The sequence below is a fragment of the Gavia stellata genome, chromosome 4, assembly GCF_030936135.1.
Source record: "Gavia stellata isolate bGavSte3 chromosome 4, bGavSte3.hap2, whole genome shotgun sequence".
NCBI classification, from domain to species: domain Eukaryota; kingdom Metazoa; phylum Chordata; class Aves; order Gaviiformes; family Gaviidae; genus Gavia; species Gavia stellata.
This window is the reverse complement of record NC_082597.1, coordinates 55,183,957-55,209,462: the sequence shown is the minus strand read 5'-3', so window position 1 is coordinate 55,209,462 and position 25,506 is coordinate 55,183,957. Positions and strand designations below refer to the sequence as shown.

At 44.5% G+C, this 25,506-nt stretch overlaps 1 protein-coding gene across 1 annotated transcript in view; it reads left to right on the top strand.

Annotated features, from left to right (window-relative positions):
• GRIN2B (glutamate ionotropic receptor NMDA type subunit 2B) overlaps positions 1-25,506 on the top strand; it is a 166,512-nt gene that overhangs the window by 40,936 nt on the left and 100,070 nt on the right. Inside the window, exon 2 of the mRNA XM_059816544.1 lies at positions 8,826-9,424. Coding sequence (XP_059672527.1) covers positions 8,826-9,424 — 599 coding nt within the window. The remainder of the gene's footprint in view (positions 1-8,825; positions 9,425-25,506) is intronic.

The following is a 25,506-nucleotide window of genomic DNA, read 5'->3' as shown; positions in this document are numbered from 1 at the left end:
CAGAGCAAAACAGCACCAAGGAGCATGGAGGCAGTCAGGAACCAGCCATGGAGAAGGAGGCCTGGGTGGGCAGGATGAGGCGAAATCTTGACTTGAATCCTGCCTGCCCATAGTCACCCAGCGCAAGAGGTGCAGGTGGGTGGTCCGTCAGCCCCCCCTCCTCTTCCCGAGCATCTCTGCAGTCCCAGCAGGCTGCCAGGGGGTGAGCCCCTTTTTGGGGTGAGGGTAGCGGCGCCCAGCCCCAGCCTTCGCAGCCTCGACACCGGCAGGCCGTGCCGTACCTGCTGCAGCGCTGCAGGGATCCATGGGCTGCAGGGAGCAATGCGGGGCTGTCCCCGCTGGCTGCCAGCGTCAGCTGTAAGGAGCTTACAGCCATGGCTGCATTACGTGTGCGTGGTTGCCAGGGAAACTCTGCTGCTGAACTGAGACCAAAGCGCGGACCTCTTTTTTCCTCTTTTTTGCCTTTTTTTGTTTTGTACTCAGAGCATCACTTATGACCCTCTAAGAGAAGAGGCAGCCAGGTATGGGGCAGTGGGAAGTCTGGAGTCTGTGTAATCTAGTCGGATCTCAGGTCTTGGTTTTGTCCCGTTGCTGGAGAGTGCTCCCATTTTGTGGGGTTTTTTTGCAGTTTTTTTTAGTCTTTTCTTTTGAGTAAGAGCATTTCCTATTTACTGCTGGGCAGAATGGATGAGGCTGAAGCCTTTTACTGCTCCTGCCCTTAAGGAAAGTGGAGGGCACATCTGCACAGGCTTTGCCTTCAGCTGCTTGCTCACTTGCACTCTGAGGCAAGCCAGCTCTGATCCAAATGGTATGTCAACTATATCAATGCATTGAAAATGTTCTAAACTGGTTAATAAGGCCAGCCTCTAAGAAAAGATTAAGTCCTGGCACAACATTACCTTAAATTGGCTACTTTGCTTCGTCTGGCCAGCTCAGAGCATGGGCACAGCCAACTTCACTCTGTCCGTAAAGGCTGAGTAGACCTGGGCATCACCAGGACTGCAGCTGCCACATGTTGGGACGCAGAGCAACTAGCAGCCTTGCCTGCAGAAGGTTAATGCTTAAATAAGCGATGCAGAATTTGAGTGAAAAGGGTTATCACTACTTCATGAGACAGAAGGGGAATGGAGGCCCTCACAGACATATTCTGACCTGTCCACAGCTGGGCCACAGTGAGAGGAGATGATCAGCTCCTGAGAGGCTCAGAGGGCATTGGATGCAATGCTGAACTTCCAGGGCTAATCTAAACAGACTCTGTGAACCTTTGGAGATTCAGCTAATAATAAGGTTTGCTCATAATAAGAGACCAAAGGCATACTTGATGAAATGGAAGAGCAGTTAATTTAGAAATGGTAAAAAGAAATAGTATTTCACCCTGGATAGCTGATTTGAGAAATTTATTCAATGACATCTTGCCAAATACTGTGACTGGACTTTTTAAGAGTGCTGGATAGTTTTATGGCTGCTATTGATTAATATGGCTATACCAATGACATCCCATTCAGCTTACAGTCAAAATTCAGTCCTTAGTCTGAAGGGTAAGATAGCCAGAAAAGAAGCCTCAAGCAAACACCACGATGTAATTGGATGGATGAGTAATGGGGCAGTCTGACTTTCCGCTAACTGATAATGGGCTGGCAATGTCAGGATATTAAGCCAACCTAGTGGGCTTGTCTGGGTTGGGACAGGGGAGCTAGGCCTGGGCTGTCTAGATTGTCAGTGTGGTATAATATGGCACCTGATGGGACAAATCTACCCAGAGTGACCAGTGGTTTAATCCATCCGTGTAAGCTCATCAAACAAGGAAACACACACATACGGAGGTGAAAATGGAAATGCAACAAGCCTGGTGTGAAAACTGTTTATCCTGGCAGCTTGCTAACTGCTGTTTCCCCTCTGTGGAAAAGTGCTGGCATCCATATGTGATGCTCTGAGAAGCTGGTATGGCATACCATCATATATTAGCCTGCTTTGGCCACTGATTGTATATAAAATTCACAAATGGTGCACCCTATCCTTAGCCAAACAACTTTTGGTTTTTTTCTCTGAATTGTATACATCAGACAATGGCCCTGGTGTGTTTGACTCTCCCATCTTTTTTATTAACTGCATGTGGTATGGAGTGAAAAAGTCCCAAGATGAAGACTATAGAATCTAGGGTATCTTGTGCTTCCTCTGTTGCAAAATGCTTAGAATGAATGATTTCTGTAGACCCTTAAGTGGAAAGTGGAAATCACTTAGCTGTTTTCAGCCCTTGAGTCATCTTTAATCAGAGACCTTTTTATCGCAGCTTTCAGGAACTCCTGGGTGCTGGAGCACTTACACAGTTGTCCCTGGGCTAGGGCTCTGCAGCAGATCTGTTTCCACTGCTACAGAGATATTAACGTCCAAGCCATGACTGGGATCTGTGTATATGATGATACTTATGTGTATAATTAATGTCATTATATATGTGAATCTTGATACATTTGTTACCGTTTACCAGAGTAACACAATTGAGCTACACTAGCAACTCTAGATTCCTTATTGCAATTATTCTTGGTAGTCAGCAGGGATTGTGGCTTCCAGAGAAGACCTAGAGAGTCAACAACCATTCTCCCAATTGCCACAGACCTTCTTTCTTGTGTATGCCTTGCCTAGCAGGGACCAGATGGACAGCAACGCACACTCCTGTAAGAGAGGCCTCTTACATCCCTCCACTAATTTATCACAGTATATCCCGCCTGCCTTTCCATCAGTGGGGACACTGAACTGGGTCTCTCCCTTTCACTCATCACATCAATTTCTGTAATCACTTCTCTGTAACCATCATCTCTGAGCTATGTGTATCCTTCCATCAAATAAGGCCAGTGTGTTCAGTAGTTATTATGAGAACAAGGGAGGGAACTGATAGATGATACAGTTATGTAAACCACATTTCTGTATCTAATGAATTTGAACTTCCCACTGACGGCACGTTCACAGGGAAGCTGTGAGGATTTTCACCAAGAACAATGCACTCATCAGTGAATCAGAGCACTGGGAAAGGTTTACAGGAGGTCATCTGCTCCATCTGCTGTGCAAGCCAAAATCAGTAATAACCCAGGCAACCTGTTCCAGTAAGATAGGGAAGTTTTGAAATCCTACTAAATAGTATCAACAAGGCAGAGAGTCATTAAGAAATGATACAGTCCAATGTGCTCCAACCCTACTGTCAGTAGGTTTTGCTGTGAATATGTGTATTTGTGGAAATGTGAGCGTGTATGTGTGTGAGAGGCACAGAGATGCTGTTCTAGACGCCAGTCCCACCACAGGGACATTATGTTAGGGCCATAGTGTCACTGTGTTCTCATAGTCCGTACTGCAAGCACTCAAGGAAAGGACTGGCACAGGATGATGCAGCACATAATATTAAAAACAGTTTTATTGTACTGAGTTGTTGAAAACTAAATAAAAAATTTAAATGTGGGGAGAAAAAACAAACAGGCAGAAGATCCTGACTGCAGGCTAGCCTGAGGCAGTGATGCATTTGTGGTAAGGATAAACAGGAGTAAATGAACACTTAAGCAACAAAGATCCTGATTTCCTGTCAGATCTGTTATAACAAACGGGACTCAGAAATATAGAAAATTTAATTATAAGACTTTGAACTGTTGCGGCATTTTCCATCACGAACAATAAAACTCCCAGTGAATCAGGTATCCCACCAGGACTGTGACAAATAGGTACACAGTGGTGTCTCTATTTTGAAGAAAAGAAATACATAGGTAGGGAAATTAAGGCCTATGTTTTCCCAGAAATTATTTGGTGCTTGCTCTCTTCTTTTTGCCCCCACAAAGTGTGTGGTAGGCAGGGCCAAAGTCTAAACAGGAGGCAGCCCTATGTGATTTGTCTGTAGGTCATAGAGGAATTTTGCAAATCAAGACTGTACTAAAGGCACACAAACAGCTTTTCTTCTAAATCAGGAAAATGAGAAGAGGGCTTTGGAACGTGATAGTGGCTTGAGTTGTTAGGATCTTATAGGATCCCCTTTGCAAACTGGAAAGGAAGGGAAGGGCAGACCCCAGTTGTCAAATTACAGCTGCACAGGAAGCTTAATGCAGCAGCAAATGGGGTTAGATATGCTGATGTTCCCAAAAGCCTAATAAAAAGGGGCTACTCCCAGAGCAGCACAACTTGTATTTCTCCTGCACCTGTGCAGAGATAACAGCCTAGGGTATGTTGCAAAAACATGGTTTATTTCTCCAAATCCGAGAAGCAAACACACGCTCTTGACTTGCTCCTCACTCAAATTCCTTGTGCATAACTTGACACACCTGGCCCTTGGGGGGTCTGGCACTTGGACTGGAGCTAAAGGAACTTGCCACCACTAGCAAAAATCTGTTCATGGCCCAGCCACCAGAGCATGGCACACAGAACCAGATTACATTCAGATAGGCTGCATAGAGGAAACGTAACATGCTGATCTCCTCACTCCCCAAGTCAGCAGTTATACTACGGCTTGGTGGAAGGCTCTCCAGTTCTTCCAGATGACTGGCCCACTGCAACCATTTTTGGGGATCCTGTGTTCCTCTGCTTTAGAGATGTTCTCGAGTCCGCTCCATGCCAAGAAGCAAGTTTTGCTCTGGATAGTAAGATGTTGTTTGTACAGCAGTATTTGCTTTTGCTTGCCTGGGGAATCCAGAGAGGCTGTTAGGAAGGAACTTGTGAGAAAAGCACCCTGGGGACCTCTCCTGCTACATCTGAGGTAAATGGTTCGTTAAATGGCAGTGATTGGTTTCAACTGGTACAGCCTCGCCAAGGGCCTGCATCCCAGGGAGCGGGGGGATCAGACCTGGCCTTCACGCAATATCTGCATGGGCCTGCTCTTGAGGGATCAAAGTCACTGGGCAATTTAGAATTAGTGGCAATAACACTTGGTCGCTCTCTAAACCTTGTGCCACCACCACAAACCCTCTTCCATCCACCCAGGAACTCACTAGCCACCAGTCTCCAAGAGGAGGCTTCACAGTGAGTGCTTTTGCAACTTCACCATGTGCAATCCAGCCATCTTATCTGAGGGGTTAAATATGCGGGAGGGGGAGGCAATACTTGTCCCAGCAGTGGTAAACTCAGAGCAGATTTTCTGTGGGAAGCCATCTGTCAGCTGGGGAGTGGTGCTGTGTCAATTGATCAGCTCCACCTCCAGCTCAGCTCTGCAAATTACAGATCTCTGACCTTGCAGGGTGACAGTGGGGGAGTACTAGGATCTCTGGAGGCATTGAGATCCTGTAATGGAGCCTTTACTCTTTCAGACTGGGTGAGGGACACTCTGCAGCCTCTTGCTGCTTCTTGCAGCAGTTAGCTATGGGGAGACTGGGCTTGCAGGTGAAAAGGTTGTAGGATAAAGACAAGCTTTTTCCTGTAGCCAGGAGATTGTATTTCATGTGGATGATGTGCAAGGTAAGGGACTCCTGCTTCATACTCAACCTATCCCTATACCAAACTTAAATCTGTCTCCCAGCAGCAACGTTGAACTGTGTTTTGGCTGTTCCAAGGTGAAAAAGGGAGGTGGAGAGTGTGAAATTTCTGCCGGAGAAAAATAGGAGCTTCTAATGTTCTGTAAAAGCCTTTAATGTCTGGAGGGGTAAAATATTCCTTTTTGGTTTTAGACTGTAATAAAACAATAATGATTCTATGGGGTATATGTGTGTAAGAATGGTAAAACCCCCTTAGACCTACCGCCTAGTTTAAAAGCTTTCACTGTAACACCACAGTGAGGTCAAATTCCTGCTCTGATAGCCCTGTGATTCTCTGTCAGTTAAGCTCCTTCTCTTTTTCCCTGACTTCTCATCAGGTGTGGTCAAAAAAAAGGAGAGGAAGGAAATTGTGGCTCTCAGGCATTTTTCTTAGTTTGCTTTTTGTCCCCCCAAAAGGCACTCACTAAGATTCCTGTCCAGGACTATCAGCAATTCTCCTGATTTATTATGAGAGGGACACTTTCTTCTACAGTGTTGTTCATCCTTCCTCCCTCACCCCTCTCTTTTCTGAATGCTGAGTTGGTTAGGGAATGAAGAACATTTGGCTAGCCCAAGTATTGGGGTGATCAAGTGCCAAGAGATCAAGTGCCAAGAGACCAGTCCAAAAGCTGGACTGGCTTGCACCTCCTTAGTGCTCTCATTTTGAATAGAAGTTGCCTCTTCTTGCTGCTTCTATAATAAAAATGCAAGCAGTTGCTCAAGAGCAGTTATTACATGTACAGCCATGTGATCTGTGCTATTTGATTTAGGGAGGGGTGCTTACATTTCTCGGTGGAGAGGAATTCTTTAGCTGGGTTATGATAGAGGTATCTATTTGGTGTATTGATTTTTGATGTTCTGATACATTCTGGTTAGTGAGGAGCTCTGAATTTTCTTCCCAAGTCCTTGGGGCTGAATTCCTTTCAACAGTTGGGCTGCACACTTGGGTGGAACGAACCATCAGTGGGTGCTTCAGCTGGAGCATCCGACCCTGTTTAAAATCACAGGGAGGGCAGTACCTCCCGCACCTTGCTATCACGCCTACCAACTCCTGCGTGTGTGTGTATGCAGCCTTGAAATACTAGTGGATTTACCATCTCCCATCCCCTATTTGTCACTGAGGAAAGTACCCAGTATTTTTTCAGACAAGACTTCAAGACGCTGTGTGTCAAATATTACCATAACTCAATAGCCAGGTCCTTCAGATCTTAGACTCTCTGCTAGAAACTACGGAAATTCGCAGACAGTTCAGAGATTCTTATGCATGAGTATAGAAAAGATATTGTTGAATTTAATATAAAAATAAACACTAGTCATCAGTGTAGCTGTCTTGCCTTTTCATGTGACAGTAAGGCTGAGTCTTTGCACTCTAGCATTTAGTTTGCTACAAGTGGCTTTCAAAGGCACAGTGCAATGAAGGGTATTGGAGATATTTGTTCAGGCTTTCTTCAAACTCTGGCAGATGCCATGAAAATAGCTTAATTTTTCCTCTGGCTTTCCTGATTTTCTCCATAAGCTTCAAAGATAAAAAGTATCTTTTTATTGGAAGAGTAAGTTACTTTCCTGAGCACAGTTCTGGGAGAAGGGGGTGAATTCCAGTGATAGAAAGTATAAGCTGTTTGCCTCAGACTGAGAGGCTCAGTTGCTGCTCCTGTTTTTTTATTTTGTTGCTGCCTTCTTTTCCTTTTTATGTACATTTATTTTTCCAGTGAGTAAAAAGCAGCCCTAAGAGTACTTTCACAAGTGAGTGGGGAGCTGTGTGGAGGAAGTCGATGAAGTGAACAGAGTTTAATCACCAAACCTCATAGGAGAGTCATGAGGATCTGGGAGCAAGGACTCTTTTGTATAGGACATGACCCATAGGGAGTTCAGAAAAGAGAAACAAACAGCTTAAGGCTGGATGCAGGATCAGAGTCCCAATAGAGAGAATGGCTATAGGTAATCAAAACCATGACTACTGAAGGGATGGATGGGTGGATGGATGGATGAATGATTAACTGGCATCCCTGCTGAAAAACAGCTTTACCTGCCAGGCTGTAGGAGAGTGGATTTGGTAGAGAGCCATTCTGAATGTGAGTATCTTGAAGTAATGTCTTGTGGCATTTGCACAATGGGTTTCCCCAGGTCTAAAACTCCTGACTACCTCCTTTTGGATCTCTGGTTCAGCTCTTCTGGCTTATTAAAAGAAGGTGGGGCTGCCATCTCATTCCTAAAAGAGTTGACTGGATTTGGAGAACTTTCTTATTGTAATGGGAATCTCTGCAGAGAGAAATAATTTAGTTCTGCCCTTTTTTTTTTGTTTGTTTGTGATCTAATCCTACTCTACAGAAGTCAGTGGGAGTTTGCAGTTGATTTTAAAAGATAGAAGATCAATCCATAAGAAAGCATATTGGCAAATGCTTTTTCCATTCCTTTCCATCATGAACTGGGCAAAAGCAGGGATTTGGATTTTACTGGTTCTGTCACAAATTGAAAGCATGGTATCTTGTGAAATCCCAGAATGAAAAAGGCTTACAGTATGCCATTGGAGAGCTGAGATCTCTACCAACTCTTTTGGAATCTTGGAGGTTATAAAATGGTAGAAGTTCTGATTCTTGCAAAGATGAACTTGATATGGTAGAAGGATATGAAAGCAATACTAAGAGAAATATTGAGCTGACGTTTCTCTAAAACATGGTATAAACAAAACCTGTGATAGTTTAGAATTTTATTTTTTTCCATTTTAGTATATTTTATGTTGTTCTGAGACAGAGCCTTCACAGTTGTAGCACTCTGTTATAATGCTTGCTTTGAGAGGAGTTTGCAGTGGAGGTTCTCAGAGCTATTTGTGTCCAATGGTTTTGCCTAGTCTAGTTGTACTTCAGTCTGGATACTCAAACTAGAGTGACTGTCTCAAACTAAATCCGTATCAAAGCTGCTGTGTATCCTGTTTATACTACATATAAGGTTATGATAATCCTGGGATTAAAGCTGTTAATTTCTGCAGCCATGGAATATTTTGTACATATTCTCTTTTTCTGTTCTCACTTGTGTACCACTTGTTCCTGTCTGTTAGAATCACGCCTAACATTTGAAACCTTTAAGTAATTTCGGCAACCTGCCTTTAAAAATAAAGTAAGAACAGCTGGTCATAAAAAGGCTTTTACTTCCTTCCCACTTGCTTCACTTAAAATTTAAATTTTTAAAAGTTAAAAATCCTTAAGCTCTGGCCAAGACATGAAGTGTTAGATTCTGACTGCATGCCTCCCCCTCCATGCTCAATGGGTTGACTAGGAATGCTGGTTATTTCCTTTGACCTATTCTTGTTTTCTTTTTCTCTCTCTTCCTCTCTTTGGCTTCCTATTCTAGGATGAGTCATCCATGTTCTTCCAGTTTGGCCCATCAATAGAACAGCAAGCCTCTGTCATGCTCAACATCATGGAAGAATATGACTGGTACATCTTCTCCATTGTCACTACTTACTTCCCTGGTTACCAGGACTTTGTGAACAAGATCCGCAGTACCATTGAGCACAGCTTTGTGGGTTGGGAACTGGAGGAGGTCCTCCTGTTGGACATGTCCCTGGATGATGGGGACTCAAAGATCCAGAACCAGCTCAAGAAGCTCCAAAGCCCTGTTATCCTCCTCTACTGCACAAAGGAAGAGGCCACCTACATTTTTGAGGTGGCCAACTCTGTGGGTCTGACAGGCTATGGTTACACATGGATTGTGCCCAGCCTGGTGGCAGGGGATACAGACACAGTGCCATCTGAGTTCCCCACTGGGCTCATCTCTGTCTCATATGATGAATGGGACTACGGTCTTCCTGCTAGAGTGAGGGATGGAATAGCCATAATCACCACGGCTGCTTCTGATATGCTGTCTGAACACAGCTTCATCCCTGAGCCCAAGAGCAGCTGTTACAACACCCAGGAGAAAAGGATTTACCAGTCCAACATGCTCAACAGGTAAGGGAAAGGTCTGGGCCAGCCTTACAAAAGAGGGGTCAGAGAAGATCTCTGAGACCACAATAATTCTGCTAGGGCACATGGTGCTTCATGGCAGCAGGCAGTGTTGGCCAGAACCTGGGCAAGGGGAGGTGTGCTGATGGTGGGACCCGCATTATTGTGCGCCATGAGTGCCAGTACTGTCACCCCCTTAGAAAGCCTCCATACAACATGGGGTGAGCCAGCATGAGGAAAAGGAACAATGAAGGCATAGTACAAAAATTTGAGTGTGTCCCTCAATGCACAAAATTTTGCTTTTATAACAGCGCTGAACTTCTTGGACTGTCTTTGCATGAATGGGTCTGTAACTCTCAGGTAGGTTCTTGCTGCAAGCAGCGGGGATGTTTGTATTGAAATCTAGAAGGCACCAGGTTCTGTTCCAGGCACCAGCAGTATGTGAATGGGTGTCCTTTATAGGTGATGGTTGTGTAACCCACCTGGAATAGTTTCATGGCACCTGTTGCCTGAGGACCAAATGTCCTTCTGCTGTCCATTCACCCTGAATTACAGGAGAGAAGGAGGTGCAGAGAGATCTGGAGAACTAGAGCTGCAAAAAGAGTTAGTCAACAGCTCTGCTCAGCTCCTGTTTTATATTGGAAGCCTTTAAAGCCCTTGGGTGTCTTAAAGATCCAGTTTACCTCACAGAGGAGGACTTGTGTTATCACCCTGCTCACTGGCATCTTGTTGGCCATTGTCTGCTGGGTGTTTTGGGTCCCATTCTCTCTTGTGAACATTATGCGGAGAGCATAGGCACCTCTATCGGAATGGCAAGTTTTTCTAGATGGAAAAGGGCATTTAAAAATAGGGAAAACCTGTTTGAATAAACATCTTCTTTTGATCCAGATTCAGATTTTCTTAAGGAACAGAGGTAAGATGCCTCTTTAAGGTCATAGAGGAAGCCTGTGGTGGAACAACCTCTAGAACAGCTCCCTGATTACTAGATCTTCCTTTTTGTCTCAGCTGGAATTTTAGTATGTCACTAAGCAACCCAGATAATTAGACATGGGAAGAGCTGGGGGAGGTGGTATCTGCAATTAGCCAGATGCCCCCTGATCTGCTCAGCTGTCATTCTCCAATGTTTTACATATAAAATCGTTGGGCAGGTTGGTCCCTTGGTGGTAGGACAGGGGGAACCCAGGCACTAGCCATCAGGAGAGGTGGCCACACAGAGCTCAGCATCTTTGTTCGTTTGTCATGATGAATCATGGAACAATGTAAATGAGATGGATTGGTTTCTGTGCTGTGACCCCTCACTGTCAACTGTACTAGGCAGATACAGGGACTGGTAGACAAGAAAGCAGATTTTCCTTTGCCTGAAAGTTGGGGACTGAAAGAAAAGTCTATTCTTTGACCCATTATATTATCCATAATGCTACTTGCTATTTGGTTTTTGTCTCTATGATCCATTGGCATATTACCACGCCTTACTGCCTTTACTTCTTCTTCCCCATACTGGCTTTTTGCTGTCTGAAAACGTTGGAACCACTAAAGGTGCCCAAAGCATTTATCAGTTTCCTTCCCAGCTAGACTTAGGCGTAAGGGGTGTTTTCTGCTGCTCTTTTGAGTCATCCCTGGAATGATTAAGCAGGGAAAAGATATTTAATATATATGAAGTTATAAGAAGTAGCATCAATGCAGGCTGTTGTTCTACCTTTCCAAATGAATAGGTATTTTTTGGGGGAGCTAGAAAACACAGAAAACAAAACGTTGTCCCCTGCTATGTGATGCAGTGTTCTGCAGAGACCTTCTGCTAATTAGTTCTGTTGACAGTGTATTAGCCTGTGTATAACATCATATGTATATAGCTACGTTGCTTTGAGGACCCAGTGTAATCTTCCTGCATAGCACTTCTTTGCATTTTATAGAAGTCACTAGCTCAGAGACTCCCGAGTCTCTAGATATGACAGTATTGTAGTGCATTGTAGTTATGCCCTGAAGCCTGGGCACCCCACATGAAAGCAGTTCTTGTCACTTTTGAAGATATTAACTTTCTTCTCACCTACATCACCCAAATCATGCTCTTCCTTCTCCCTTGTCTGCTTTGGGTACAGCATTCACAGGAATGACTGCAGATACATGTAGATATAACCCGCTTACTTTGGGTACTGACATCAGTCTTGCTGAGAAGCAGAGTCAATTAGTCCATGCCAAGCTCTGTTCTGCCACTGCCTAGATTGCTGCAGGCACCTGAGCTAGCTCAGAAATAATTACGCTGTGTTGCAGATGCGTCTGTGACCACAGTGCAAATATTCGCTTTGCCTCACACAGCGCTGATCTGTGCTCTGCCTTTCTGGGGTTCTGACCCCCCCAAATGTTTCCACCCTGTCTGTACTTCTGAGTGAGGTGGTTAAAAAGTGTGACTTCAGTGGGTTGGCTGTTTGGTTCTCTGTTTAAGTGAAATTACTTTCAGTCACCTTTTGATGTATAAAAGCTAGTGGTGTTTGAAATAAGCTGTTGCTTTTACAAATCCAAAGGTTCAATAGAAATGTGATAGCTTCAAGCTCAACCTCACAGCCTGGAGTTTGGGCAGGAGGAAAGGTAGAGGAGAGGGACAAGAAGTGGAAAGAAGCAGACATGAAGATGTGAGTTCACCTCACTGAACCAAAACCCACAGAGATTAATGGCTGTAATCTGTGTTCATAACTTCAAGTCCCGTTGAACTCGCTGGAATTTACTATGTGCTAAGCTTTAAACCTCTCCTGATACACTTTGTCTATCTGAGGTCTTTAAATCTCTCCTGAAATGCTTTGTCTGTCCTGGGGTATTACAGATTCTGCAGACTTGGCTGCTTCATACCTTCCCTAACCCCTTCCACCCACTAAGATCCCACAGCACCTGTGCATTGTGCACAGCAGGCAGCAGCAATACCTGGGACACGATCTGGGCTCTCTTTGGACTGGACTGAAGGTTCTGGAAAACTAATTTTAGTCCTGCCCTGGACCCAGCAATACTATATTCAGCCATCTGCAACTTACAGTTCCCCCTCCGCGTGCCTACACAGAATAGAGAAAAGTATGTATGTGGGCTTGATGTCTGGGGAGACTGCAAAGTGTAAGTGACCTCGGATAATACATCACCATGTAGCTGGTGTTTCAGAAACTCTTGAAGCTAATCCAAAGTGGTCCAATTTGCTTCAAATTCGTAGCTGGGAGGCAGTGCGATAAAGGAATTTTTCCGTTTTATTCTTAGAGAGTGACATATCCAACTAAAAAAATGTGTAATTTAGTTCAGCTGGGACACATTATACACTAAGACTGTGAATTAGTCATTTCCCAAGATCTGCCTTTGAACTCTGACCATTTCTTACTATTTTTTTCTTTCTGGAAGTGCAGTAGTTCTGAATGCAGCTGAAATCAAATGGTCTTGCTCAACATGGTCTCAGTTGGTGGTTGATCTGAGTGTATAATGGAGTAAGGAGGAAATGAACTGAAAGTTGCTCAGATTTAGAAAGAAATATCAGTTTCTCCATGTCTTTCCCCCTTCTTATGTTGACACCCTTGTGCAAACAAAGTTTTGTTTGAAGTATGGGTGCAAGAACAAAAAGAAACAAGATGGACTGTTATCTAAATGCCATTTCTTGCCAGTGTAAGTGTTTGGTCTGCATCTTCTCATATTAATAATGGTCTCATAGCAACTGTTTCTTGTCTGTCTTGAAACTGATTCTCCTTTGTGTTAGGCTGGAACTGCAGAAGTATGATCACGACCACTGAACATTGCAGATTTTGTCCTAGAAATGAGCCCTCTGGTGAGATAACTCCACTAACTAGTAGGAAAATGATACTTTAAGAAAGGTCTGTTCTACAAGAATTGTTAGTTTTCTTTTTGAATGATTCTTGAGGAAGTTTTCCTTTAGTGAGGGATTTATCTCAATTTATGCTGATAATAGGCTTAGGTGATCATTTGGAGTCCAAATATCTAAATGCTGTTTTCCAGTTCAGTTACACTCTTTTTAATTCTTTGTTTTGTTTGTAATAATTACCTGTTCATTTATCCCTTCATTGTCTCAGAAAGAAATATGGTTGGAATGTTCTGGTCTACCAAGTTTATAGTTATCTCAATGGCTGGTCTTGTCCTGGGCATCCAAGCAAACCATTGTGCTCTCTGCTCTCTTCTACTGCATGAGAAGATTACAGAGGTTGGGAAGGAGTTTCTAACAGGGTTTTCCTCTGAAGAGATGCTCAGATGTGGAGTTCTTTCCTCCTGGCCCTTCCAAGGAGAGTTGCTAGCATTCTAGGCTCATCTATTCTCCCTTCACCATGGCTGCTGAGGAGTGAGTGGGCAGAGGTGGATGTGTTTATAGGCAGCCTTCTACTTATTTCGTTATTTTAATTGATGGCACAGATTTCCTTGAGCTTGGGATTGGTGCTTCTCATTACATTTTAGAAATGGGAAGAAATAACTAAATGACAGGAGCATTCTTGGGAGTGGAATTCAGGGATGAGTCATGAGAAAAGACTATGATTTCTGGCACATATTTGAGGAAGAGAAGCTCAGCTGTTTTGTATGGATATTCACAGTCCTTGGGCTACATAAGCTATGTTTTTATTATAGCCTGCAATGAGACCTGGGTTCTTCCTACTGGTTGTCATGGCTGCTTGTGGATGCTGGGCCATAACTACTAGTTTGTTGTTGTAGGGTTACTAATGAGTTCTCCACTGATTGGCTTTAATAGTCTCTCATTTAACACCAGGCTGCACACACCAGATTTCATTTTAATAAAAAGTGCAGTGAAGCATTTGCTTTGGAATGAAAATACAAATGTGGAATTATACTGTCTTTGCAAAGAAATGCATTAAGAGGGGAACAAAGGCAGGTTCAATTCTGCACCTCAGATTGGTCAAATATGAAAACAGCTGGCAAGCTATCTCGGTGGATTGTTTGGATATGATACTTCCACTTTGGGGGAAATACTAACTTTCATCTGGAGCTTTCCATGCCAATCAGTTAAGAAATGCAAAAGAGCCCTTGATGAATGGTTGGAAACTATTTTCCCTAGAAGACCCAGGGCAAGCTCTTTTCTCACATGGCTGCATTCCCCTAGTGGAAACTGGGAATTGCTGGGGCTTAGACAGCTGAACAGTGAGTCAGTGAGCAGAGAAAGTGCTTGCAATAGGACTGTACAAATATATTGTTTCCCTGGAGACTCAAGACCATAGGAGCTATATGTATCCCTGGAGAAGTGCAGTGCCCCTTCAGGGTGTTGTGCCACCCTGATACCTGGGAGCAGCACCATGCCCATAGCATCCTGGACCTGCTTTCCCCAGGTCAATGCCAAGGATGGTGCCCAGGCAGCACCTTCCCTGTTTCCTGGGCCTCTCCCAATCCACCCTCCTGCCCTCTCCTCTCCAGTCACAGCAGCTATCGCCTGCCACGTCAGACACAGGGATCATCATATGTCATTTGCAGGTACTGCCATGGAGCCACAGTGTGTTGTCTCCCAGCCGAGTGAGTCGCACGCCTTCACACAGTGCAGCAAGGGAGCTGAGAGCAGGAATGGAGAAAGGACCATTTGCGTTGCCCTGTCTCCATTTGTAGGACTGTTGAATTAACCTCCTGCTAAAAGACAGGAACACTGGCCAGCACTGAGGTCTCGCTGGCTTCGTCAGGCTGCATCTACCTACTTGGCAGCTGGCTGGGAAGCCCTGCTCCAGCCCTTAAACCCAGTGCTGCTCCAGGGGTGGGAGGCATGGTGCTGGGTCTTGCTTCTTAACTCCAGGGAGGAGGGGAGAGAAGGTATAAATGGCATGTTCCCACGGATGCAGAAACTGCTCTTTTCAGAAACTTAGAGGGTGAGGGAGCGTATGTAACTTTTGACCTTTTGGAGCCTTTAAGCTGGTGTCTTGTTAGCAGCTTGTTATGTTCCCGCTGGTTGGTGCGTCCGGCTGCCGTTAGGCTGGTGCTAGCTGTCAGCACGTGGCATGAGCGCGGCTGATGGATTAGAGATCCCTGCTGCTGAAATCTGCTTGTTCCTGTCACTGCTCCAGCAGCAGCTGGAGGCCAGTGCTGGCCCGTGCCTCCCGCCTCTGTTGGGGTCTCCCTGCCTCCCCACATCCCTTGTACATCACCTCACTCTCTGCTGCATGCATACTGCCATCGCTTTCTTTTTTTACCCTCCCTACCTTGCATTTCCTGTTGCATTTCATTTGCCCTGTGTGCCTTGCTCCTTGTTGTGGTAGTTCAGTGCTGGTGAAAGGCACTGCGTTTGTTACACTGGGGCTACCGGTTAGTCACCATGCCTGCCCAGGAGGTGAGCAGCATTTATCTATGTGCCAACACATCGCAGGGGCAATGTTGGCTTCCTCACTCTCTTTTTTTTTTTTTTTTTCCCTGTCCCCTGAAGGGGGATGCTGAGGGCAGCTTTGTAAAGTGCTCTTGACCCAAACCTCCCCCATACGGGTGGGTTGCTAAAGGTGCCCTATGCAGAAGGGCACGGTCTGTGCCTGGCTGTCCTCCTTGCTTTGCCCAGCCCTTAAGCAGTGCTGCTTGGGCAGTGGGAGGCACTGCTGTCTTGTAGGGGAAGGTCTAACATCAAGCCAACTCAGTATGCTGGTAGGATACTGCAGACCTCAGGCTTCTTCTCAAAGGGAGTATGTGATGGGGAGACAGCAAAAATGTTTGTTCCTCAGCAGGTGCCCCAGGATGCCTTGGTCCCGCAGAGAAGGTCTTTGAGGGTGAGAGGAGGCATTTGTTTTGTGTGGACAGCTGTATTTTTCATTCTCTCTGCAATTAAAATAGGATGGGAGGGTTCAAGTGAAGTGATGGGGTTTTGGCAATGGTTATCTTTTGATTAGAGGACAGACTCTTTCATAAAGGCCACCAAAATCCACCAACTGGGAATGAATTTTGGTATGCGCCATCAGTTTCCAGATGGGAAAATGTCCATGTTCTGCTTCCAGCCCTCTGAGACATCTCCTGCTCCGCAGCCAAGTCCAATTAGTGCTAATACCATGGCAATTTCACTTGCTGGTGACAATATGCTTTAACTTGTGCATTCAGGCTCTCTCCACTCTTCGTGAAAAGTGAATCAAAATCTTTCCTCTGTGGTGGAGCTGAAGGAAGCAATGCAAAACCACAAACCCAGCTCTGGCTACAGTTTAGCGTCGGCTACAGTTTAGCGTCAGCTACAGTGGGATCTTCCCCTGATCACAAAATGCAGGTGTGGTCCTATGGGTTTTAAAGTGCCCCAGGGAATTTGAAAACCTGCTTTAGCAGATCAGCAGAGGGAAGGTGAGAAATAGCCTCTTTCCTTCAGGGACTGGCTTGATGGGGCTGTGGATATTTTCTGACTTGTGCACCTGCAAATTGACGGTTAGCCATATGCGGTTTCATCACTAGAGCCTGTAAGGAACACGTGCATTTTTTTCTTTCTGTTAGAAACGTGCTTTTTTTTTTTTTTTTTCTTCTCCCCTCAGACTTAATGTTCTTACTATCTTTCAAGTTTTTAAAAATAGGAACTGCCGTGTTGCTATGGCTCCCTGTGCAACTCTGGAGCAGCCTTCTCTTCTCTTCTCTTTGATGCAATTTGGGTTTGTGGTTTGACAAGACACCAGCTCAGCTCGCCACCTAGTGGCTCCCTCCCGGGGGGTGGGGGGCTGCCACAGCGTTCACCGTTGACAGAAATTCATGAATAAAAGGGGGGAAAAAAAAAAAATCAGATGGCCTTTCTTGGCAGACAGTCGAGGCATTAACCCTGGCACGTCCAAGATGAGATTTATTTGTTATGTTCTGCAGTCTTAATGTCATTCTTGCAGTTTAACTTTCAATGGGATATTCTTTTCCCCTTTCTGTCCTATACCTTTGTGTGATGGAGCTGAGCCCTGACAAACAGCTGGTCTGTTCCCCTCCAGAAGGACCTACTGTTCAGTGGTCTTTGCCATATATGCTTCGTCTAAGAAATCATGGTGCATGCTTCAAGCTAAGCTCATGTTTAAGTGCTTTGCTGAATCGAGGCTTAGAGCACTGCTGACTAGATACTGCTCATAAGATTCCTCTCAAAATCATTGCTTTAAGGGTGTACTCGAGTCTTGCATCCAAATTTGGGGAAAATGTGGATCTGCGTATCTGTGGGACAGCTGAATACTTATCTCAAAGGGACAAAACTGAACTGTGGCTTTGAACACCTGTTACCTGTGCAGAATCCAGACCTCCCTCTGCAGCTCACAGACCTCTCCACTGGCCTGTTTTCAAGTAGCTGTAACTTTTCAAGTATGTTTTGTTTCATGTTGCAAATTCTATTTTCATTCTCAGTCCAAAGGTGAATGTTTTGGAAAAATCTGAGAAAAAACCCCTGTTCGTCCAATTTTGAGTTATGAGAATGTGAAATGAATGCATTTGTTCTGCTTTCAAATAACTATCCAGCAGTGGGGTTTCTGTTGGTGTGGACATATAACTCGAAGCTAGCTTCACTTCAAACTTCAAAAATTGTTTTGCAGTGTTAGACAAGGGATTCCTGCTTTGTTAATGTTAGAAGATTTGATATTGAATTAAATATGAACATTTGAAGGTGGCGTATGTTACCTTAGTGTCATTTTTTTTTTTGGTATTGTATGTTCACTGTGCACTATATTTCTTGAAGTATTTGAATGAAAGATAATCTAGAAATGTGGTATTTAAAATGCTTAAATGTGCGTGAAATAGTAACAAAGAAAATAGAAATGGCAGAGACCCATCAGCTTGTCCAGTCTGCTACCTGCTCTATCATTCCCACAGCGTATTCTCTCCTGACTTAAGTAATAAAAATGTCCCTACTCAAGCCTGCAAGCACCTTAATATAAAATGAATATTAATATCTAACCATAGTGCCCTTGAAATGATCAATCAGACTGAATGCTACCAGCCATCTTCCTACAAAGAAAGCTCTTTCCACCCCCGTGGAGAGATTTCTGTGCTTGCTATATCACACTGTACAGGTCTCCACACCTGTCTTGACTGAGTAAAGACTGTAAGGTGATTAGAGCTCCCCTCTGCAGTAGCACACCATGAGAAATGCTTGAAAAACAGATTTTGTGAACTTAGGGTTGGTCTTCATCGAGGCTCTTGCGAGACAGCAGGTAATCGGATGAAGAGTTCACCCACTGATGGTGAGGCCAGGGTGGAAGAGAACTGCCATACTGGACTGAAAACCCATGAATCTCTGTGGCCTGACAGCGGTTAAAAACACACAAATGCTTACTCGAGGCTGACTTTTTTTCTGGTTTTTGAATCTGTATTTAAATGAGATGGAAATGAGTTTTCACTGTCTTGCCCGGCGTTCTTCCCTGTATTATTAGTGTCACAAATGAAATCATTTTTCAGCAAGATGGCTACCTCCAGTAGCAGTGTCAGCATGTTACATTTATTTATGACAGGCTCTAGTATCTTTTATCTGCATTTCCGAAGCACTTTACAAAGTAGAAAGGGATGGCTTAATTCACCGCTAAAATTCAGCCATCTCTGGGGTGAAATAGAGCAACTGTTTAACTGCACATGGTATAAAGCAGAGATGAATACCGCACCTCACTGGAGCTGCAAGAGGAATTTCAGCTGGCAGAATGAAATTGCTAGAGGTGGATTTTTGCCAAGACATCAGGGCTGTTTAATAAGCGCAAGGGATTAGCAGCAGTGCCACATATGCCTCTTATGTGCCTGTGTGAAGCAGGCAGCCAGCAGTTCCAGAAGTGCTTTCAGGAAGGAGGTTGGCAGCTTTTCCAGTGTGCAGACTTCACCAGCAGATGATATCTGCTTTCAGAGACCTCCTTCGTCACAAGACCGTGACATGTTTTGGGCAGATGTACCTAGATTCTACACTGATTATCTGCTTATTTCCCCTGGAAACTCAGCCCTGGGCAGAGGGAGACATCCAACAACGCTGCTGTGGACCTGCTGTTGGGTATAGACAACTGATAACCAGAACTGGAAGGGGAGCAAAAAGGTCAACTGCAATGAGGCTCTGGGGGGATGCAGCCACACAGGTAATAGATGCCATAAATAAAAGATGGTCCCTCCAAAAGGATGTTTTTCATCGCTTTCTTCTCCTTTAAAATAATGTGTCACTGGCAAATTAAGCCCTGTGAGTGACATGAGGTACCTCAAACACAGACTGCTACAAGAAATGCTTTCCACCTTCTTCTCAAAGATGCTGACTCTGCCCTTCTGCATCTGAGTGGTGATGTGTGGAATGGTGAGAGCTTAGAAAAGCTGGTGCTTAAGCCATGATGAAATGCTCTTCAGCATCACCAAGGGACTGTGAAGACTTTGAGGTGCAAAGTACAGATGCTTACAGCCTCTGAATAAACCTGAACATCTAGCAACCGCTCTTCAGTATGCCTAGTATGTATTTGAGCGAAATAGCTGTTCTGGGGGGGGGGGGGGGAATGTGGGATGCTGGGCTTTCCAGCACTTGACTTGCCCAGATCCAGAAGGTGCAGCAGGACTGATCTTTCAGGGTTCTACATGTTCTGCTGCCCTCATCTCAGTTTCCTTTTCCTTGTCTCTCTTTGCAAGTATGTAGTTGAGATACTGGGGGAGCTCTACTTGCAGATCTATTTTGGTTTTAATGTAGCTGTGAGGAGGAGGATGTCTTGCCAATGTGAGACTATTGGTCAGATGAAACAAATACCTGGGAGATGGTGCCAAGTCACAGTTTCTCTTGTGGCAGTGGAAAGATGCTAGTTCTGGGAAAGGCCCTAGTTTGACTGGCTAGAGTGAGAAGGTTGCTTAATTTACTGATTTGTATTTTTTTCTCCAAGCATTTTTTCATGGAAAGCTCAAGTTTGAATTGATGAAGGCACAAGCTTAGCAATGCTGTGAAATTGATTTGAGATAGTTTATTATAGTTCCATGAAATTGCTTAACAAGAAAGTTAGGTAGAGTGAGGAAGCCAAATGAGAAGAGCATGGCACTCCCAACAGTGGGTGGCATTGGAAGTACCATGTAAGCCAGTATGGAGGGTATGTAGTCATTCAGGGGTAGGATTAGCCACAGGGGAGTGGAGAGCTGCTCAGGTGAGAGGTATCCGCCACCTTCCATGGGGGATCAGCCTGGTTTGCACTGTTGCTGGTTGCCTCCCTTTTTGCTACCTACTTCTGGATCCTCACAAAACCCAGAGAAGGGATCCTATGTCTTGGTGCTCAGCTGCGGCAGCTCTGAAACCTTTGTCGCAGCCATCAGTCGGCAGCGTGGAAGCAGGTCCCTAGAGAAGGGCACTGACAGAAAGGCAGTGAGGGAGCGTGGAGATGTGGTGCAGAAGGAGGAGCATTTGGGGAAATAAAAAGCATCACTGGGCTTGGTTTTACGGTACTCGCTGTGAAGGGCGTGCAGGCTACTGCCGAGCTCAGCACACAGCAGGTTACCCAAGTGGAAGCGCTGTGAATGGCACAGACCTTTTTCCTCCCCGTGCTTCATAGCTTACCTTTTCAGTTGCCACAGGTCAGAGCAGCAGCACTGAAAGCCAGAGAGCTGCACGGCTGCTGTGACTTTGGCTGTGGCCATTCTGCTGAAGCCAGGCAGCGGGGACTCCTATGCCACCGAATTCCTGCAGCCTTCTGTTGTCACCTGAGAAGTCAAGGGAAAGCAGCAATGTAAATTTGTCACATTTGCGACAGAGGCTCATGCTGAAGTTTTTTTTAAGCCTCAGGAAGGAAAGCTGTGTGGTAGCACCTAGGGGTCTCATTTGGAGATGGCTGAGTGAGAAATGGTCCTTGGTCCTTCTCCCCTCACCATTATAGAAGAAAGGAGATGTGGGGCTGGTCAAGGAGACAAACGCTGTTGTGCCTGTGGCTATTTACTTAATGGTTACGCCTCCAGGAAGGTGCTGCAGAAGACCACGAGCCCTCAGCACTCAGGGTGTTGAGGGTGCTCTCAGTATAGCAGTGCTCTGGTAAGGTGCCAAGGAGCCACTTTGGTACCACTAGGAAGCTGTGGAACACGTTCTTCTGCTGTGGCACATGCTGGTGGGACTGTGAAAGACGGCAATAAATGGAGGGAGGTCTGTTTTACAGGAATGGCTCTCTGGTAACAGCTCACACCTTTACCGATGTAGACCTACGCCAAAAAGCTTGTTTTCCTAGTCGAGCCCTTATGCCTCTTGGTTTTGCAATGTCTGCTGTGTATTTCACCTCTAGAGATGCTGTTTCCTTATGTTCCTTTTTCAGGCCAGGAATCCTTTTTTTGCCCTCTTGTCTTGTTAGCAGGCATGGGAGTGGTGGGCTTGTTCTGGCCAGTGGGTGCAAGAGCAAATTTAGAATTCTGCACTATTCAGAATATGTTCTTCTGCAGTGCATCTAACCAAAGATGTAAATGGTGGGTAGTCAAGTAGAGGAACAGGTGACTGAAGAAGTACTTAGATGTTTGAACTAACAATTTTTTTACTTCATCTTCAACCCACTGATCCTAATGGGTTTCCCACTGTTTGCCTGAGAAAGCACTGAGAGGGACTGGAAATGGGACTCTTGCGAGTAGTCTTTGCTAATTGACCTTTTCTCCTTTTTCAACATAATCTTGGGGCAGGCTTTACAGTAATACATTGTGGAAGGAGAGAATAGGAGGGTTGCAGGGGAGGCAATAACCCATAGGCAAATCCCTAAGATTGCACCGATGTATCCATGCCTCCATGCTTATGGTGATTTGCAAACAGCCAGGGATGTACCCACTGCTCTTGTTACCAGTCATGTCGTCTTTGTGTGTGCCTGTGACCTTCCCTTGCTCCGTCTTTCTCATCCTTCCCTCAATAGGTGATTCTTTTCTATAGAAATACTAAATCTTGGTTTAAAACAGAAGAACCACTCCATTTTCCCCACCCCCTTTCTTTCCTCTCTTTCATCTTTTCTTCCCATGGAAGTGTTTGAAGTAGCACAAGTTCCTGAGAAAGGCATTTTTTTCTCCCTTTGTGCTTTGGCTCTGTGTCCCTTCTTCATTATATCTTCCCTTTGTTATTTTGTTCTGCTTGCCTTGTCTCTCTGTTTTCTCCTCATCTCTCAACCCTTCTTCAAGGCTCTTTCTTCATTAATATGTTAATTTCTAGCCCAGGAATGCTTCTTGTGGCTCACTGTTCACCAGGGAGAGCCAGAGGAGAGAGCCAGGAGAGAGGGAGGAAGGGAGAGAGGGAACAGGAAAAAGGAGGAGGACAGTAATTTACAACAGGACAGGACAAGGGATGTCAGCAAAGAAGTAATCTTGCCCTGACTGGTGTCATGATGCCAGGGAGAAGAGAATTATCCACATTTTGGACTGGGTTGGTCTTTTTGTATTGTTTTGATCTTTTCAACTTCTGAAACATATTCTTAGTAGAAAAAAAATGTTCAAAATTAAAAAAGCCCTAAACTCTTTTTTTTTTTTTAAGTAGTTCCTTTTTGGCAATTTCCAAATTATTTTTCCCTCTGCATAGATTTTTTTTTTAGGCATCAATCCCTACTCCCACCCTTATATGGTGCCTTTGTCTCGTTTGATTCAAACGTGTGGCCTGCATGGCTTTTACATAAGGCTTTGAACACATTTTGCAGGATGAACAAAATCATACCAGAAGTTCTCTGAAGGGGGTTCTACCCTAGCAGAAGTTTCCAGAGTTTTTGTCTTCTTCAGGTGAGAAGTAGGGGATGGTTCAGCTTCTGTTCAGGTAAAGAGATATGGATGAAAACTACAAGACCACAGAAGCTGGATAGCAGTGAAAATGTTAGGGAATCTGGAGCTAGAAGGAGCCTGAGAACTGCAAGTGGAGACAGGTGTGACAAGTGAAGGATTTTCTTTCTGCCTCCCACCAGTACAGTTACTGGGTGGAGGGTTGTAAAGAAGAAAGTGATGGAGGCAGGGACCTCTGCAGCATGGACCAGATCAGGGAAGGATGCAGAAAGGCAACGCTCACGCTATTGCAATTCCGCCCTGAAATTAGAAAACCTCTAACTATTGTATACTCTGCTTTATATCTAATGTAGTGAGACCTCTGTCTGTGCTTGGAGTTCTCCAATCATGATTGCCCAAGCAAATAATTAACAATGCAGCAATGAAAGTCAGCGCAGGGGAGATGGCTGGGTGGGTGGCTAGAGGTGAGGAAGGGCATGTGGTAAAGCAGGGAGACAGGAAAAGACAGGCTCTAATACAGTGCTGCAAAACTGGTATGAGCTGGAAGCAAAATAACCGGGGAGAAAAACTCAGGGGGCCTGCTGCAACGTTCTGTGAAGTCCAAGGCCCCCGAGGCAAAAGCCTTTCGTATATTACGTACACACAACTGTGTCAGACAAATATTATTTAGATTGCAAAGGTAAGCACTTAAAATGGAAGCAAATGTCAGAATTAAGGCTGCAATCTTAATTTGGCACTCTTGTGTCTACGCATTAGAGAGCAGTAGTTTCAAGACTGCATATTACCTTTCAACACAGGACCCCTGTCTGCTTCCATACGCAGGATGGGTGACATTTCCTGACTGAGCAGTGATTTGGTATTTTGTTTTCTTCACCTTGTTTAATGTGTAGCCTTAAGATTTGTATTGTGCCTGCTTTCACAGGCTGCTGAGAAGAGAGGATTCTTTGTCTCAAGGTGTTATCTGTGGCACACCTTAGGGCAGTATCTCAGTACGTCATGATTTTCACCCTACTCCTGTGAGATGAGAGGACACAAGCTGATTTATGTAAATCCATTGTATAGGCGGAGAACTGAGGTGCAGCAAGATTAAGGTCAAAATGTCTATTAATTTTTCAGGGCACATCTGAGACAACTAGAATCTTGTTATTCAAAGTACTGATCATTACAGAATGCTTTCTGTGTTCAAAGCAAATTTCTCTTTGACTTCAACTCAGCAATTCCTCGAATTGCCCCCTGCCAAATCTTAACTAGGACTGAACACCATTTTTCATTGATATTTTTTTTTAATGCAAAAATGGAGACTTGGTGATGTGCAGGTTATATGGGCTGTTTGTTTTTATCCTGTTTAATTGTTTGTTTTGCAGAAATCGTCTTGAACCCAGGAGAAAAACAACACAGTCTCCAAATTGTTTCCCTTTTTAAATTTTAATTTGATTTATTTCTTTTGATATATTTTAGATGAAACATTTAATTTCTTATTGAATTTAGTTTATCATTTCAATAAATCTCTTACTTTTATTCAAAAAAGGAAGTTTGAAAATGTTCAGATTCAAAAGAGAGTGGGCCGAACTATATGTTTTGTTTCAAGAAAGTCAAAACTTCATACTTTCTGATTTGCCAAAATTGGGCTCTCGGTATAGTACTTATTCTTTTTGTAATTACCACCACACCAAAAAGGTAGCCGGAGGATTTTTCCAGCTTTTGTCAAGCATCCAGAGAATGAGGCGGACAGATTTAGTGACCGCTTGCAAAGAATCTGGTTTGAGAGATTTTACTAGCATCACCATGACCCTTGTGCAGAGGTACAGATGAATCCAGCCATGCAGTACAGCTTTCAGTTGGCTTCGCCGTATGATTGTCTTGTTTATCCCAGCCATTCTCTGCTTCTTCCTTGATTACTGCCCACTTTCCAAACAGCTAAGTTTGATTTCCAGTTCAGTCCTTCTGGTGCACTGAATGAGAGAGGGGTCCTGCAAGAAAAATCGTTGTTGATTATGTCATTCAGGACTGATTCATAGTGGTTATGCAAAAAGGGCTGCATTCAGGTTGCTTGAACAGCTGTAATGCTGATGTTTCCCCATTTTGCAGTGCTTGACTTTGTTTAATAACTAACCCCAAACTTTGGCAAAGTGCATGGTTTAGAGGCCACAGACTTTTCAGCTTTTCTCTACACCACTTGATCTCTTCTACCTTGTCTCCTCCACCTTGCCTTGTCTCTTCTGCCCTTCTGGCTCCTTGTCCCAGTCCAGTTCTTACCTAGCAATGCTAGGATCTGCCTCACAGACTTCTCATCTAAGCTCTAGACCCTGGATCTAAAAAGATCCAACTTCCACTTCTGGACTCTGTGCCCCTTGTTTTCATTCATTTCCACTTGTCTCACATTCTGGCTCCTTGTCCCGTATGTCTTCCCCTCAGCCCCAGCAAGTGTCAGTCTCTTTGCCGAAATGGTCCAGCTGCCACACCTCCCAGTTTTCTTCTCCTGTGCAGCA